This window comes from Phaethon aethereus, assembly GCF_964289735.1.
Source record: "Phaethon aethereus genome assembly, chromosome: 4".
Taxonomy (NCBI): Eukaryota; Metazoa; Chordata; class Aves; order Phaethontiformes; family Phaethontidae; genus Phaethon; species Phaethon aethereus.
Window position 1 is genome coordinate 28,020,835 of NC_138578.1, and position 18,499 is coordinate 28,039,333.

The 18,499-nt window shown below is 37.0% G+C and overlaps 1 protein-coding gene across 3 annotated transcripts in view; it reads left to right on the forward strand.

Moving 5' to 3' along the window:
* The window catches only part of TBCK (TBC1 domain containing kinase), a gene marked incomplete at both ends in the record, with an annotated part of 110,687 nt that overhangs the window by 31,054 nt on the left and 61,134 nt on the right, over positions 1-18,499 (forward strand). For all 3 annotated transcript variants that reach the window (XM_081999268.1, XM_081999269.1, XM_081999270.1), the window contains 13 exons: positions 54-114; positions 1,400-1,461; positions 2,287-2,348; positions 3,058-3,206; positions 4,229-4,367; positions 5,792-5,891; positions 7,938-7,987; positions 9,213-9,342; positions 10,199-10,297; positions 11,614-11,676; positions 12,552-12,678; positions 13,249-13,299; positions 14,906-14,989. In XM_081999268.1, the coding sequence (XP_081855394.1) occupies positions 54-114; positions 1,400-1,461; positions 2,287-2,348; positions 3,058-3,206; positions 4,229-4,367; positions 5,792-5,891; positions 7,938-7,987; positions 9,213-9,342; positions 10,199-10,297; positions 11,614-11,676; positions 12,552-12,678; positions 13,249-13,299; positions 14,906-14,989 (1,177 nt within the window). The remainder of the gene's footprint in view (positions 1-53; positions 115-1,399; positions 1,462-2,286; positions 2,349-3,057; positions 3,207-4,228; positions 4,368-5,791; positions 5,892-7,937; positions 7,988-9,212; positions 9,343-10,198; positions 10,298-11,613; positions 11,677-12,551; positions 12,679-13,248; positions 13,300-14,905; positions 14,990-18,499) is intronic.

Genomic DNA, 18,499 nt, shown 5'->3' on the forward strand with positions numbered 1-18,499 from the left:
AATGTTTTATGTAGTAGCATTCAACTGTTGATTTGATTTTGTTGTTCATTTAGGGGAGAAAATTATTCCAGAGTTTGGAGATAGCAGAAAGATTGAAATTTATAATTATGTTAGGTAAGTAGCACAAAATTGATTTTTTAAGTTTCGAAGTGGCTCTTTACAGACCAGTGAGCTTATCTCAGCTTGATGCTGAGACCTAACCATTTAGGTGCTTTACCTTTTATCAGCTTTCATCTCCAGAATTAAATAGGCATTTGAATCATGGTTGCTTGTTTGGGGATGGTACAGAGGTAGGTGCCAGGAAAAATAACTTTGCAGAAGAGCTATGAGTATGTTAGAGTAAGGGCAAACTACAAAAAAACCATGCCCAAGAACGGTGGTCATTTTGATGGTTATTTGTTGTCTTGTGTTGCAGGAGGTTTCTGAAATGGGTTAGAAATTGTATGACACTAAAGAAAACTGTCCCTGCACTAGCAGTGCTTGTGTACCAAATCCCAAGCAGGGAGAAGCAGGACTCAAATAAAAAGACGGAAAATAAAAAGAGGGCTGAGAAGTGTATTACTGAATCCAGGCTTTTGTTTCTGGCTTTACCTACAAACTATAAAACATTACTGTAGATGTGGAATTTTTGCTGAATCTGGAAGTGGAACTGTTTTGTGGCTTTTAAAACTTGATTTCTTGTGGGGTTTATGTATGAACCATGGAGGGGGGAGAGCATGAATTAGCAGTTTGAAGCTTTATCAGTAAGTTATTATCCAGAGCAAATAGTAATACTGTTGAAGTTAGTTACTGTCAGTAGAAACAACTTTTTCATTCAGCAATTAGTGTTTGGGTGCTGAAATTCTGACTGCTTTGGAAAGTCATTTGTTAACAAAGCTTCCTGAAGCATTTCAGTCCCCTTCAAGTTGAATGCAAGTTACCGGTAACCTTTATCCACTGAAAAACATTCATGTCCTGACTTGGGAATTATTTTCTCAATAACATCTTGAAAACAAGTTATAAAATACTGCTAGTATTTTCTACAAGTAGCAACAAATTGAGCTTCTATATGCAAGTATTTCTAAGCTCTTTTAGGGATTTTTTTTTTTTTAAGTGGAAAGACTGTTTTAATTTATTTAATTGATTTATCAGAGACTGACACTCTGGATTTACCAATCCTGCAGAAAGATTTTCACTGTTAAATTAGAGGTGCTACTTAACTTTCTTTGGCTTCAATTTTCTGTGATAATGATTTTTTTTTCAATTTTTGAGAATTCACTTTCAGATGATGTGGCAATGTCAATAAAAAGCCAAAGTTAAGTGCTTTTTATTGGGATGGGGTTTTATCTGATATCCTGTTTAATTGGTATCACTTTTTTCGTAGTCTTTAAATTTTTATTTTTCTGTTTGTTTTTCAAAGGCTGTGTAGATGATATTGTAACTGTATTGGCTGAAGAACATGGTTGCCTTGCTATTATTAAGGTTTGTGGAACTAGGTTGCTCTTCCATGCTGTCTTATCCAAAACCTCTTATTATTGTTGCATAGTATTTCACTATATTTCAGAGTGTGTGTGTGTATGTGTGTGTGTGTGTGTATATATATATATATATAAAAATTTTGTTGTTGTTGTTGTTTAACTTACATGGTCACTTGATGTATTGGAGTGTGAGGAAAAATTTTGAAGTCTAAACTACGTATCTAAGATCCTTTCAAATAACCAATACTGCTAATACTCATTCTTTCCTAAAATTACTGTCAGTCTTAATAAAAACGTTAATGCTCTCTGAATAGTTTAATAAGTTACAAATTTTCTTTAAAGTGTTGGGAGTTAAGTACTTTTCTTCTAGAAATTTAGTCTTCTATCTGGTCTGCTTTATACATTCTGAGAGTGTAGGTTTATACAGTTCAACTCCTCCCCACCCTTAATATTAATCACTGAATTTTAGTGTCTGTATGCTTTGAAGCATTGTGTAAAAGGATTCTGACTACTAGCAGAAGAGCGTTCCCAGGTACTGCATTGTTTCAAGCTGGATACAGAATAACTAAATTAAAAATTAAATAGCTGCATACATTGCAAAATTTTCAGATTTTTTTTTTTTCCCCCAAAGCAAATGCAGGTTTGGGAGATAAGAAGAATTACTTCCTCAGCATTTAGGTCTGACACAGCTAACCTCATATGTGTAGGTGTGAAATTTTATTGCCTTCAAAGGAGTAGCCCATATGTTAAAAGTTAAGTATGAGCTAAGTGGCTTGCTGAATTAAGACAGTAATAAACAGACCTTCTCCATATTTTTCCTATGTTCCAGGACCTTTCTGAAAATATCATAGCTCTATTGAAGAAATGCCTTACATTCCAACCTTCTAAGAGGCAAGTATTCAGTCCGAATGCCTAGTAAACTCTGCTGGGATACCATGAAATTAAAAGACTTGTTGTTGAACCTTTTTTGGAATACTGACAATTTGTGCTACCTATTAGAAATTCTTGGTTGCGTTGCTTTTCAGTGTTTAAAGGAAAAGAGAGGCGGGGAATCAAGTGCGCAAAACCTTGAGACTGAATCTGAGTATTTTGGAGGCAAACTCTAGAGGCATTTCTAGTTCTAAGTTCACAGCTTTTACTGATTCCATGTCTGGAAGTTGGTGGTGGTTACTGTAGTTCTGTTGTAGCAAGAATTAGGGCTGCTTTCTTCAAATCTCTTCTTTCAAAATACCTTTTCATTATTCTGGTCTACCACAACTTTCTTCTGAAAACTGACGTATGCTTTTGTTCTTTAATCAAGGCTTTGCATTTGCTTTTTTTCCATCTCTGCTTAGAGGAATTAAAGGGGAATTAATAAAAAAGTTGCTATGAACATTAAATGAAGGTGAGTTCTGAACTCGGGGTGTAAGCAGACTGCATGATGTGTTATGCATCATGAATCAAACCAAATTGGTAGGCATTTTTGCTATTAAAGTTTCTGAAATCTCACATAATTTAAATTAACTTGCTAAAATTTGTTACTGGAGACACTTCTTACTGAAATTTAACTTTTTTGGAAGGACTTTACTCTTAGTGTTTCATTCTCTTTTCTTAATTCAAGGCCAACTCCAGAGGAATTGCTGCGTGACAGTTTGTTCAGTGAAGTATCCTCAGTATATCCTCCCTTCCACAAACCTACTGGTCTGTTTTCATCTGCTCCAAGGTGTGCTAATTTAACGCTTCCTGAAGACATAAGTCAATTATGTAAAGGTAAAGCAGGTAGTGGGATAAGGGGGAAGGAAAATAAAATGTTTTCATGTTTTCTTTGAATACTTTCTTGGAGAGAAACTACTAAATGTTACAATACTACATTGTTGTAATAAATTGTTTAATGGGCAAAGAATACAGGAAAACATCTTTTGAGGGATGTGTGCAAGTCAAAGGAAAGGCATCTTGATTTTGTGCTTTGACCTCAGGGAATAAATAGTTATAATTAGTATTCAAGGCCAGCTTGGAATATTGGTATCATCTTTTGCCTTGGACATATGCATATTCAAGGTAGGTTTTTTTTCACTACATTGTGTTGTGAATTGGTAATTGGATTCTGCTGGATCATAGCATGAGGTGAATTTTGGAAGTATTGGAAAAATAAATCCTTGTGAAAGAGGTCACAGTCTAGAATAAAAGGCAGCATTTCTAAGTTTAAAACTACGGTATGCTGAAAAGTGTTGCCACGCTTAAGTCCTCAGACTATTTCTGATTAACTTGGAGATTTCTACATGTTTAGAAAATCTCGTTGTACAATTTATGGAGACATAAGATTCTATACCTTTTTAGTATGGCTATGTATGTGAAGGGAGGATAGATTGTAATTACTCAGTATGAATCACTAGTTTGTTATTTTTACTCTTAGCACTATCATGTGTACAAAATAGTTGTGGGTTTTTTTTTTTAAAAAGACACACAGGAAGCAAAAGTTCATGCTTCAATGTATTTATCTGATTGGTTCTATTTCCTGGCACCAAGGCAAGCTGCAGAAATATTTGCTTTTTTTTTTTTTGCTTCTTCTGCCCATCTGCTCTTTCCTTAAATCTTTCTAAAGGGCACTTGCAAAGGGAAGATCACTTTTCCTCTAACTTCATATTAAGTTCTAGGACCTTTCAAGCATAGTAAAATTTTTTTTTCAACAATATGTATTTAGAAGAAAGTAGGAAGAAGCCTAGAAAACTTTAGGAAGAAGTACAAGCTGCCTAAAAAGCTATAACTCATTTTTATGTGATTTCTCCTAATAGATGAAGATAGTGATTACCTAGCAGAACGATCAATTGAAGAAGTTTATTATCTCTGGTGTTTGGCTGGAGGAGACTTGGAGAAAGAACTTGTCAACAAGGAAATCATTCGATCAAAGCCACCTGTCTGCACACTTCCCAAGTAAGGAAGGAGAAGCACTTTAAGAGAAAGGAGGATGGATGGAGAAGGCCAGTGACTCTGAGTGAACATTTTGGTTTGATTTTTAGTTTCAAGACCTCTATGTGTGAAAAATATTGAAAATATCATTCTTGAATAGCAGGAAATCATGTCACTTCCCTTCTTACATGATGGAAGGCATTATTTGAATGCCTTGTATCTGTTGTCTACCTTCACTTCATATTGCTTTCTGAAATTTGAAGAAATGTAGGTGAAGTGCAAAATACTGAACTGGAAGTCCCTAAATTTAGCACACTTTCCAATAGCATTAAGTTTTAGTAAAAATGTCTCGCTTTGCGTCCACAGCATGTTTGTAATTGTGATTTAATTTAATACGTTCTGAAGCAAATTCTCACATTCTAAATTCTTTTTCACAAAGAAGCAGTGCTGAATGGTCAACCCGATTATTCAGCAGATCAGCTGATTACTTTTTTAAAATGCTTAGTTTTAATTCTGTAACAGCATTTTATTCTTTACTACTTTTATCTTACTGCTGCACATGTTGCAGCTTTACATAGTATATTCATGTTTTAATCCTACAGTCTGATCTTAATAAAGATAATTATGTGTCCATATAGGTCAATTTACTGGTTCTTGGTTTTAAAAATACATGAAGTCAGTGTACAGCCAAAATGCAGTGTCTTGGGAAAAAAAAGGTGGAGCTAGGTTTTAAGTGATATTTTGGTGGCAAAATTAGTGTGGGATTTTGAGAGATTGCCTATTTCTGTACCCATAGGTGTACATGTGCTTTTGAATTATGAGGGAAAAACCTTTTTCGTCATATTATCTGTCTTGAAAATGAGGTGTTAATTTCAAAAATGCAATCTAACTCCATCTTCTGTTCTTATATACTGAGAATGTTAGCTTAATTTCTGGAAATCAGTTTCATGTTTTCTGCTTTAGAAATACCACCAAGTAGACAATTTGTGTATACTCTTTTCTTGGATGCATTTGTATCCTTAGGTGGACTGCAACAGAAAAGGTCTGGGTCAGACTTTCCTTGGTTTTTGTCATGGTGGGAAGTGGCTTTCATGTGACAATAATGTTTTATTTTTGCTTTCACAATAAATGGCAGGCCTGATCTGTGCCAGGTCAAGGAATAAAAGGGGGCATTAATCCCATATCTCATTACTCTTCCTTTGTGTGCAAACCAAAGTTATAGAAAACCTGAAATGTGCCTTTTTACAGCAAAAACTGTTTGAATAATTTATGATGATTGTACATGCCCTTGATAGCAGGTTTCAAGCCATGCAGAGTCAAGAGAGTATACTTTTAGGAGCTAGTGTTTTGTTTTAAAGAGGAAACTGGTATAAGATTTTTATATTTTTTTCCTAACTCAAGTCTTGTGTTATAAAATGAACTGAATTTTTTTTCTCTCCCTTTTGAAGCTTTTTATTAGAAGATGGTGAGAGCTTTGGTCAAGGACGAGATAGAAGTTCCCTCCTAGATGACACAACTGTGACATTGTCTCTGTGCCAGCTCCGAAATGTATGAAGTATATTGTGCACTTGTTCTTATGTCTTTGCTGAAGAAACATTGTTTAAAGGGAATGTGGAACAGCAGCTCCTACTGCTGTTCCTACAAATGACAGTGTTACTGATTCCAAGGGAACACTTGGCATCCAAGTCAGGTTCTGATTTATGCTATTAAATTGCTTTGTCTGCAAAAGCTTACTAAATTTGATTTATCTTCTGTCCCTCCTTCCCCTTCCTGTGTCCTTCCCTTTCCTTTTATTTGTTACCTGGTTTGTTCTGATGTAGCCCAAATAATTGTGTAGTACCTGATATTCTCCACAAAGGACAGCGAGTGTTTTGCGTTCTTTAATTCTTGTCTGTAGGTGGCTCACAATATTCAAAAGACAGATCAACTGAATTCAGTTACGGCTCCTTAAAGGCTCTATACTTCAAGTTGGATACCAGTTTTCCAGTAGTTAATTAGTAATCTTTGGCATATATAGCTATTAAACAACTAGTTCAAAAGATCACTTCAATGCATTTTGTCAAAATGCAGTAATGCAGTTTTCTTCCATCTATAGTGGAAAAATCAACATATGGTAACTCATAATTTTGCCTGATGTCACGATCAGTTACAAGATTTACTGTATATGTCACTGAAATGTTTTAATTTTTCACGTCTTTGCACATGTAGAGCTTTATTGCTGAAGAATTTGAAATTTATGCTGCACTGTTTGCAGAAGCGCAAATTGTAGTAGGAGGAAATGCAGTTCTGTCACAGTTTTCATAAAAAAACCTTTACATATGATTACAGGGGTTAATACAGAAAGAAAGGCGACTCCTGGAGTCTTGATCTCTGCCATCATTGCCTTAATTTTGGAGGCAATGTAGCAAATACTGTGTAAACATATTTCTTCAGTAGAACTTTGCATTACTTCACAGAAATGCATGAAAACAGACCAAAGAACCGTGTTTTTGTTTGCTTGGTTGGTGGAGTTTGGGGAGCAGGACAGAGGGTGTTAAGAATATGCAATAGTTATTTTAAAGGTAATACACATTGCAGATCCTACTGTTTTTCCTACAAAAGGGCAGATTGTACAGCTTTTTAAAAAACTTCTTAATCTGTAATTTTGGATATTGCTGCCTACTTCTATAAATACAGCAGCAAATAAGTATATACTGAAATTTCATTTTGGTGAAGGTACAAGCCTGAACCTTGCAGTGTTAGGCGAAATAATTTTTTGAACTTAGGCAGTTCTTCAGACACCTTTCATAGAGCAGAGCATGATGCTTATAATCAAAAGAGGATCAGTACTGAATGAACTGAGAATGAACTGTTCTGTCAGTCCCAGGAGGAACAGGCTGTATGCCGTATGCCTTTAAGTTAGGGATTGAACTGCAAAAACAGAGCACTGCAGGGAGGATGGTATTAAACATTAATCATGATGCACCAAAGATGTCTGAAGACTTCAGGCAAAAGTCCAGGCTTGCTTGTCTGTCACCTTTTCAGAGAGCGTCTGTATTTCTATGCAGCTTTCAGATGCTGCTACTAAAAGGAACTCAAATTTCCATGACTCTTGAACTGACTAAAAATATAAAACCAAGTTGTGCAGTTGCTTTGCAGCTATTTGGCTAGGAAGTCCATGCAGAAAAACAAGGAAAACAACTATGTAATACTATATGAATATATAATATATATTATAGAAATATAAATCCATGGCCCATAGAAGCTATTTTTTTTGTGGAAATAGGTTTATGAATGAGATGAATGATATTTTCAGGCAGAAGAACTTCCATCAACTCAAAAAGCCTATATTAGCAAAAGTTTTTAGCGTTAAAGGCTGTGTGTTTCTTTGGTGATGGAGGACTGAGCTAATGCTTAGGTCTCAAGGCAAGCTATTCAATTTGGCAAATTAACTGCTCATTAATAGTTTTGTATTAATATTATTAATAGACAATATTAATAATAAATATCAAATATTGCTATTATATAATTAATAGTTTTTGTATTCCACTAAATATTTCCACTTGAATTCTAAGCAGCATTCTGATAATGAATTTTTTTTATTATTCGTTTCAGAGACTGAAGGATGTTGGTGGGGAAGCATTTTATCCATTGCTTGAAGATGAGTAAGTGTGTGTGTAACTTTGTACATATATAAGGGACTGAATTTCGGGTTACTAGTTTTATTTGAGTGGCACACTGCACAGCTAGACACAGCTGTCTTCCAAAAGCAAACCTAACATGTCCTTGTTTGGCTCTTAAAGTCAACGAGAGATGATAAGCACTCCACACTGGTGGACTTAAGGCCCTGATATCAAACTGAGGATCCTGACCTGCTTGTCTCTTCTGGAAACTGGTGTGGTTGACATGCCTGAGGGACGGGATGCTATCCAGAGGGACCTGGACAAGCTTGAGGCATGGGCCCGTGTGAAACTCATGAGGTTCAACAAGGGCAAGTGCAGGGTCCTGCACCTGAGTCGGTGCAACCCTCAGTATCAATACAGGCTAAGGGATGAAGGGATCGAGAGCAGCCCTGCCGAGAAGGTCTTGGGGGTACTGGTGAATGAAAAGCTGGACATGAGCCGTCAATGTGTGCTCACAGCCCAGAAGGCCAACTGTATCCTGGGCCGCATCCAAAGAAGCGTGGCCAGCAGGTCAAGGAAGGTGATTCTACCCCTATACTCCACTCTCATGAGACCTCACCTGGAGTCCTGCGTCCAGGTCTGGAGCCCTCAGCACAGGAAAGACGTAGAGCTGTTGGAGCAGGTCCAGAGGAGGGCCACAAAGATGATCAGAGGGATGGAACACCTCTCCGATGAAGACAGGCTGAGAGGATATGGGTTGTTCAACCTGGAGAAGAGAAGGCTCCAGGGAGACCTTATTGCAGCCTTCCAATACTTAAAGGGGGCTTATAAGAAAGATGCGGACAGACTTTTTAGCAGGGCCTGTAGTGACAGGACAAGGGGTAATAGTTTTAAATGAAGAGAGGGCAGATTTAGACTAGATACAAAGAAGCCATTTTTCATAGTGAGGGTGGTGAAACACTGACACAGGTTGCCCAGAGAGGTAGTAGATGCCTCATCCCTGGAACCATTCCAGATCGGGTTGGAGGGGGCTCTGAGCAACCTTATGTAATTGAAGATGTCCCTGCTCATTGCAGGGGGCTTGGAGTAGATGACCTTAAAAGGTCCCTTCCAACCCAAAGATTCTATGAAATCAACTGCTTGTGCTGAATATTCAAAATTATCCATTTATATTTCTATCTGACTGAGAAGTGCATCACAAGGTACTCATTTTTTTCACAATGATTTGTATTTCTTGCTGTTCACTACTACTGTCCTCTTTTTCCAGCCAGTCATCTTTACCTCATTCAAATAGTAGTAATGAGCTGTCTGCAGCTGCTAGTCTTCCTCTGATCATCCGGGAGAGGGACACAGAGTACCAGCTAAATAGAATTGTCCTGTTTGACAGGTTGTTGAAGGTATGGAATCTTTCTGATGCTGGATAATTGGATTTGGTCTGTTAATTAGAGGATTTTTAAAGGACCAGGTAATTGAAAAAGGAAGCAGAGATACAACCACAATGGGAAAGGGGGAAGAAAACGCTACAGAAGTATAAGATTGAAAGTAAAACTGTAAGAAATAGATCTTTTTAATAGTGATTAATATAAAAATAGATTTTAAAGTATGCACATGAAAATAGAGCTGCGAATACCTGTTATTTAATGAAGAAAATACTTCTGCATCCTTTATTTCATAACAGACTAAGCTATTGTAGGTATAAATATGCCTGTAACATTTCTGCATTTCCAAGCAGTAAGGTACTTGAAAACAGTGTCAGTCTTTACTGTAGCAGTGCCATGTTAGAAATACAGGTTTTATACTGAGGGGGGAAAATACCAGTCCCTAATTTACATGTATGCAGGGAGATGGATTTTTGCTTAAGAATGAGAGCACGCTGATGCCCATCATCAAGTGCAGTACTTAGGAAGGTATAAACTAGAAATGTTTAATAAAACGGAGTTGGATGCGTAGTATGAAAAGAAACATATAATGAAGAAAAAACTTTTAATATTAATGTGGATTAATAAATTTATATGTCCAGCATACACCAAAGCATGTGAATACATTTGTGAGAAGGAGTGGGTATTTTAATATCAAACAGTAGTCCTCCATCCAGGCCTTCCATTTAGGAATTGAATTTACTTGTAAAATTAGCATTCACTGTTCAGGCTGACAGCATTTGTACTTTTGGGGAAAGATCATCCCAGGACTGGGATTTGAATTGCTTCAGTTACGTGGTAACATTTTTTTGCTGTTAATCTCTTCTCTTTGAAGGCCTATCCATATAAGAAAAACCAAATTTGGAAAGAAGCCAGGGTTGACATCCCTCCTCTTCTGAGAGGCATAACTTGGGCTGCCCTGTTGGGTGTTGAGGTAAGGATAGTGGGAGGGCATTTGCAGAAGTTCCAGTACAGACTGGGGAGGGAGTGGGATTGACAGGGAGGCTGGACTGGATTTGAAGATTTGGCAGGTAGAATTACTGTAATTTCAAACAAAATGAGTAATGAAATTGTGTGAACAAAGACTATGTTGAGACAAATTTGCTTCTTGTGTCCAATATTATTTGATTTCAGAGAATATGTGTAAACTTGACTGCCTTTAATTTTGATTATGGGATGGGAAAATACTACCCATACAGCCAAGTTTTGCTAGATTGTTTAAATACAACTGGTAGTTAACAGATTTTTTTGTTTGTTTTTATTTTTAATATTTTTTGTGAAATGCAGTTAGAATCTTTCTGCTCCAGTCAGCAATACTTGGGCAAAACAGGATGAAACATATCAAATGTATTTTTGTGACTTAGCGATCAATGCACTTTCTCCAAAGACTGGAGAATAAATAAATTAAATATAACTGTTTTGGGCAAGGCCTAGAAAGGAATGTCCCAGAAATGAGGAGGACTTACAGAGATTGCTGGACTATCCAGCTTTTGCATCTACCCTGCTTGCAATCTGCAGTAGTGCAGCAGAGAGGTTCTTACAGAGAACACATCCCAGGTTATTTAGGATATTTAGCTTAGGACATGATTTGCTGAGTGCTACTGAATATGACCCATAAAAAGCTGTAAAGATAAAGAACAACTGCTGCTCAGCATTGTAGCCTGGGTCTTGGGAGATGAGTCTGTTCTTATGCTTCATTGGCTTACCATCTGTAGCTTGTGGGTAGTGTTTCCCTGTCCCATAATATTGAGATGGGCTTGTTACCACGCCTGACTTGGAATTCATGCAAGGACAGGCTACTTAAGAGTAGTGTATATTGGTAATACCAATATTAATTAATAGGCAGCTAGATTCAGTGCCTTTACAGAGACAATGCTGAAAGCCGCTTGCCAGTGGCTGAGATAAGCACTGAATTTAAATTGAGAGCACCTCTTGACTTGAAAATGGAGAACTCTAACAAGTACATAGCTTTCTGCATAAATAACTGAAAATCACTGAAGACGATACTGAGGAGGTCCCAGAAAGGTCTATATGTCCTGAATTATGAAAAAATAAAGATGGTTTTGTTAAAATTCAGCTGTCAGAATTTTCTGTACTTGGGGAATTTGGGGGGGCGGGGGGGGGGAGAAATGTTGCTAACTAAAGCACCTAACAAAAACAGTCAACTTCTGTATATCAGCATGTACACTGTAATGTAGACTTACATTAGTAAGGGCTTTCTACATTCAGATATTATTCTTCCACATTTAGGGTGCCATACAAGCAAAATATGATGCCATTGATAAAGACACACCGATTCCTACAGACAGACAAGTAAGACCTCCAGTGTTATCAAATATTGTTACCTAAAGTAATGCAAAGAGCTTTTCCACCAGTCACAGTCATTTGCCTATTACAGCAGATGTGGCTGATAATATTAAAAGGGTTCCCCTGTCCTCTAACCTTATGCTGTAGCAAGAATCTTGGAAAACAGACAGGAAGAAGTAGTTTAACTCAAATTATAATGTGGAAAATGAAATCCTCTTTTACTTCAGAATCACTGTTTCTGTAGCAGCAGCGAAGTGTAGTGAACAATATTACTGCTGTATTGTTAAAAGTGCTGTTTCTATCAAATGTTTGTTGTGCCTGTTGGACCTTGTACCAGATAGTGCTGAGTACCCTGAGATCCTGTAAGGTGAACTGTGCTTCACAGAAGTGTGTTCTTGAGGATTTTGGTTCTCCAGGAAGTCTTGCCACACATAAAAAGACATGACGAACAGCAGCTGTTCCTTTCGACTGGTTAAAGAAATATTTTCCATCAAATTGGGTACACGGTTCTGAGAACTCTGATTTGCTTATCCTGTAAAGCAAAGTGATATTAGCACCTGAAATGAGTCCAAAAGTTGGGTCAGAAAAAAATTATAACTGGAATCTGCTTTCTGCCTTTCTCAAGGGTTAGAACACTTTTAAAAATAGGAATCTGGAGTGGGGTAGGGGCGGAATCTCTGTTTTTAATCTCAGACAGGGCTGTTAGTCCTCTGACCCCTTTCAGTTTTGGTTTTGAGAGTGATGGAGGAAGCAGACTGTTTATGATGATGGTCTAACCTACATTCTCTGGCTGACTTCCACCTCTAGTGTTGCAAGATTGCTGTAGTACTACCTCACTTACCCTAATTTCTCTTTACGTTATATGCTTGGCTGTGGTGCAGATAGAAGTTGATATTCCTCGTTGCCATCAGTATGATGAATTGCTGTCATCACCAGAGGGTCATGCAAAGTTCAGACATGTGTTGAAGGCCTGGGTTGTTTCCCATCCTGATTTGGTGTATTGGCAAGGTGAGTTTGACTAGCTGGCAAGGTCAAATAATTCACTGAAAAGCTACGGCTGACTTAAAAATACCTCCTCTCTTCCCCCTTCAATGTAAGCTTTTTTTTGAGTGGTTTCCCTTCTGTTTATGTTGAAGAATGAACCCATGGGTTATTGCAAATTTAGTTCCTACTAGCTTATATTTAATTTGTAATGCAAAATTGCCCCACTCTTTCTTATATATTTACTCTCCTAAAGTTTCAGTCACCTTAATTTAAAAAAAAAAAAAAAGTGTTTGCTTACTGTTCCGTTCCAAGGTAAAACTGCAGAAGGTACAGAGCAAGTTCTTGGGATGGTAAATTGCATTTCTTGGAAGCCTTGGCAAAATAATCAATTCATCATTATAGTTCAACAATTTGAAATCCTCTCTGCTTTCATGCATTGATTTCACAGTTGTTCTCAGCATTACATGTGAAGCCTGATATTGTAGTATTATAATCAGTATTAAGTATGCAAATTTTCATGATTAATTAATTTATCTTATGCATTACAATAAATGAGCTCCTTATGCCGTTTCTTCGTGGCTCTTCTCTCTTTAGGTCTTGACTCTCTTTGTGCACCATTTCTGTACTTGAATTTTAACAATGAAGGTGAGTACCTTTTTCTGCTGCGGGTGAAGGGGAAGCACAGTCTGTCATCTGTATCTAGTTGTAGACAGATGCATGTGCACCCATTTATAGGTGGAAACTTTCTGGAGCTACAAAGGAATTTTAAAGCTCTTGTTGCCACAGGTCAAAAGAAGTGGTTGGTTTTTGAAAAGTGTATGTGGTGTACTGTTCTTCAAGCAGGGGTTCAAACCCTGTGTTTATTGCCAAGTACAGTAATGAATATATAATTAAAAGTACAAATGTTTCTTGCTTTTCTATAATCAAGGTTTTGTCTCTAGTATGTGTCTTTTTCAGTGAAGCTGTAGTTCAGCCTTGTTTAATGTGAATGCATTATTTGTTAACCTAACTGTTAACCTGTCAGACTAGCTTTATTCAGAAAAGCTGATGGTGGTTTGAAATGCCTCAAATCTTATGGGACCAGCTTCGGATATGTGGCCTTTATCTTCTTCAAATGTGATTTGTTCAGAATAGGTCTAATCCAATCTTGTATTCTCTTGCACCTGGCTTTCTTTATATAAGGTGTGTGTGGGGGAAACTAGTTTCTTAGGACAATGACTCCTATTATTCCTACTGTGCACATTAATTTTAACAGGTTTTTCTTGCTTTTGGACATGTTCCTATACAGTCTGATTGTAGAACCTGGTTTCCTTCCCATTGAAGCAATATATGATAGTAGTGAATTATGTAAAAATTTCTGTTCTGGTTTACGAACTTAACTGCGCACATTTGGCTTGGGTATTTAAAAAGTGGTTTCAATGCTAGAAAAGTTGTAACACACAATTTGTTTATAACATGACCCTCTGTCATATTTGCTATAAATCTGATGTTTTGCTTAGAAACATCCAAAATTATATTTATTGTCTTTGGACAATTTACAACAAACCCAGATTTCTTTTTTTATATCTGTGGTCTAGCACCATGGCTAAGAATTGTATTAGAATAGATTGTGTCTCAGCCAAGTTCCCAGGAATTAATCAAGGGGATAAGCACTTAAGTTTTTACCCTCTAATCTCTATTTGATATGTATGTGAGGAGCCATTGAAAAATTTAAGATGTTTTTGTCCATTTTTTTGGCAGTATTTTTAATTATATTGCACTCTGTTTTTTCTTCTGAATTCTATAGTCTTTAGTCTCTGAGCTGAAGTAAGAGACAAGATGCTAGTATGATGGAGCATAAACTGAGTGTAAGTTTTATAGGAGAAAAACTTAGAAGACTGCAACAATGCAGTTGTCTGAAACTGTGTTCTAAAATTTTATTCATCCATGGACCTTCACTTTTTGATACAAACATCATCATGGCTTTCCAAACATCATCTCATTACTTTGTCACTTAAAAGTATGGAAATAAACTGGGAGCAGATCAGGTCCAGCCAGCTTTATATTGATTACTCAGTGACAGAAGGAGACTTTTTTTAGGAGCTTTTAAAGTTCTTTTATGCGGAGTGTGCCCTTTTCATGTGTTTTACAATCATTTTTGTGCATAGATTCATTTAAGTATTTAGGCTTCTTATGTGCTTAATAATGAACTTTTTTAGGTGTACTTATGTTTCTACCGCTGTAGTTGCATCCATTTTTCTAATTCTTTCAGCTCTGGCATATGCCTGCATGTCTGCTTTTATCCCCAAGTATTTGTATAACTTCTTTCTGAAGGATAATTCTCATGTTATTCAAGGTAAGTAAATACCTTTAATTTTTTTTTGTCGTTCTGACAGAAGTAGAATTATTTCTGGATACACAAATATACTTTTTCCAATGGTTGTAAAATTATAACCCAACTAGAATCACACTATAGAAATATCAACCTGTTTCTTTCAAAAGCTTTATTTTTGATAAATAAGGACAACAGCTCTGCAAGAAAAATAGTAAAGAAATAAGTGGGTAAAGATCCAGGCAGCAGAAAAAAACCAGCTGCACACACACAAAAAAACCCCACCCAAAAAATGTTCTGGGTAATATCCAAGGTAAGAGTCAGTTGATCACGCAAAGCTGTAAAATGAGGAAATAGTCTTTCCAGTGTTAGCTTGTAAAGACCTACTCTTCAGGTGATCAAAATCATGCTGTTACAGGAGCTATTTTGACTATGAGGGAAAATGAAGAGGAACAGTACAAACTAGGGACTCCTCAGAAAATGGAAGTTACAGTATTGAGAGAGTTAGGGATTTGAGGGGGATTTCTTACTGGACGGAAGATAATGTTATTGAATACAGGACAGGAGTTGGAGAACTCTGAGGAATCATGTTCTATAGTTCAGTCTTCAACAACTATATAAGTATCTCCGATAAATTAAAACAAGGGCTAGGAGCTAAATGTCTGTTCTACTTGAAAATTAATTGTAAATTTCATGGAAACACAACGAAGGATTTGTCTAGACCTAGAAAGCTACCTTGTCACAGTCTGTGTTGGAAAGCCAATTTGTCTTGCAGTTTTTAAACACCAAAAGAAACTGTTTGAAAAGCCATCAGTAGTTTAAAAAAAACGGGTGGTAACGAATGTTTTTAATTGCAAGCAGTTATGAGTCTTCGTTGAATACTGGGTTTCAGTATGGCTTGTTGTCCTTGTATATCTTCTAAAGAAATTCTTTTGTATATAACTTGTGAAATGCCTTGACTTAGGAATGGTGTCTGTCATTTGTCTTCAAAAAATTAAAGGAAATTAAGAATGGATCAACAAAAATAATTCGACGTAAAAGGAGTGACATATTGGATAATAGGGAGAGAGCTAACATAAGGAGAAAACACAGTGGTAAGGAGAGTTTACATGTCAAAGACAGTGGGTAAGAGCTGTTAGGAATTGAATATATAAAACAATAGTTTGAAAAACTAGTCAAGAGAACTTCTTTACATTCTTCTGTAAAGAAGGAGTGGTTGCTGAGGAAAAAAGGGACAGTAAAGGTCTAAAGATGAAAAGAGTAACTATATTATATCAGATGCTCCTGTGGAGACAACCACTTTAGACTTCAAGATTAATAGCTTGGTCAAGACTTTTCTCAAGTGGGTATACTCTTGCTCTCTAGAGTTCCCTCATGCTATTTCAGAGGGGCTTTACAAAAATATTTATCAGCCAAAGTTAGAAATTAGGATTCTGTGAACCGAAGTAGTGTATGTGTTTCTGAGTTCCTGTGCTACAACTGACATCATCAAGGACCTGGGGAGACTGGACCTTTTGGGATTATTTCAGTATTCTGATTTAATCCTTTCTAGGGTCGTATGTCAAACAATAACGTGTAAATACTGTTTTAAAGGAAAATTCTGTGTAATTTCCCTGCTTTATTGGGTTGGAAGAAAGTGTTAAGAATGATTAACATGCTGCAATTTCAGCTTCTTAGCTTCTATGTGTCTTTCATGTAGGGGTGGACAGGAGGAATCTTTCAAACTGCAGAGTTCGACATACATCATTTCTGAACTTGTCCTATACAATGAACACAGCTGTTTTTTCTAAGCTTATCAGATGTATTTCCTTACATGAAATAGGAAGCAAGAGCAGTTAAAGGGGTTTGGGTATGGAATACCCCACTATGTAAAACAAAAATTCATATAATAAAATTCCAACCAACAGCCATTGGCTGGACCTAAGCAATACGTTTTTGTGAAGATTTGTGTGTTTTCAATGGACCCTTAATTAACCATGTAATCCCATACAGTAATTATATTTCATGAGACTGGCTAGTCAAATAAAGATGGTATTTATCACCCTGTCATGTATCTGTAGACAACCATCATGGGTATGAATCTTCATTTTTAAAATAAATGTGCTTCAGGGAAGCTAATGGTGAAATTGTTTTCATCAGCATATGGCTCAATGTGTAGGAATGTGTAGGATTACTGTTTTGCTATCCCTGACTTGTGATCACTAGCTGTTTCATGAAATAAAAACTGATGTAAGATGTACCTTAGAGATGTACTTGTTAAAAATTATCATCGTGTGGTGTGAATTTAAGGCGTGGATTCAGTTATCTCCATAACTTCTATGTGTGTGAATAATTTTGGCTCAAAACTGAGAAAACATGAGATATGTGAGTTGCCCCAGAGCAGTCTGGCCTTGGTGACACAAAAGTCATCATGAGTCTGTTTACCCACTTAACTCCCCAGCTAGGTGCTGCAAGGGCATCTGTGGCATAATGGAGTTGCAGTATCAGAGGGGAGAGGCTGGCATTCCTAAGGTGCCAGAAACCTCCTAAGAGGTTGTGTGCGCTGTGGCTTTGTCTTTGCAAAGTTGACTGAAGCAAAAGTTGTGAAGTTCTGAAGTAGGCTCAAGAGGTCTTAATTTTTATTGCAACGTACCTTGAGGAATTAAGCATCCTTTCAAGGACAATATGCCGTAGGACTGTGGCTTGTTTCCCTTGTGTTTTAACAGTGAGATCATTGTTTATCGGTCTTCCTGAGGCAGAATCAGCTTTTACAGTTTCTAATCCAAATAGAATTACTTTACAGAGCGATTGTCCTTAACTTGCTGGCTTAACCAGAGAGGAGCTAACTTGAGTGCAGATAATCAAGATTTAGGTAAGATAGGAGTCTATAAACAACTGAATGTTTAGACCCACTTCTATTCTTAAATAAAGGTGTCTATGCATGGAATTATCCCAGCAGAGCCGCTTCAGTGCTTCTTAGCAGAGGGAATTGGAATTTAATTTTGCCACTTCTGCAATGAAGACAAACTGAGTAATAGGAAGTTATTTGCTCTCACCTGAGAGAGACAGCTAGTCCCTACAGTAGACTTTACGGGAAGCAGTGGCAACTCTGGATGGCTACGTTGTGGAGCTGTGTGGACTTGATGTTTGGGGACTTATATTTGGGGACAGTAGACTGTGGAGCATTGAGATACTGGCATATTCTGATCTGGGAGCTTAAGAGACCTCTGTCTCTTCTTCCCCTTAATTAGCTCTCTGGGCCCTAATTACTCTCTTCTTGGGAGCATGGAGGAAAAGGAATTGCCATCTGTTATGAAATTGCAATGTTATTGCCTCTTCATCTTCCTTCTAACAAAGCATATGACAGCGTGGACAAAATTGGGAGGGGGCAGAACAGAGAGAGAAGAATCTGTCAGTGTCTGTGTTCTGCTGTCTGCTTCTCTTCCAATTAAAAGCAAGTGTTATTTAGGCAACTTAATTAAATTGTACCCGTCAGCCTAATGTGACATGTGGAAGACGTAATAAATTCTGTCTTTTACAATAAGTATTTCTCCT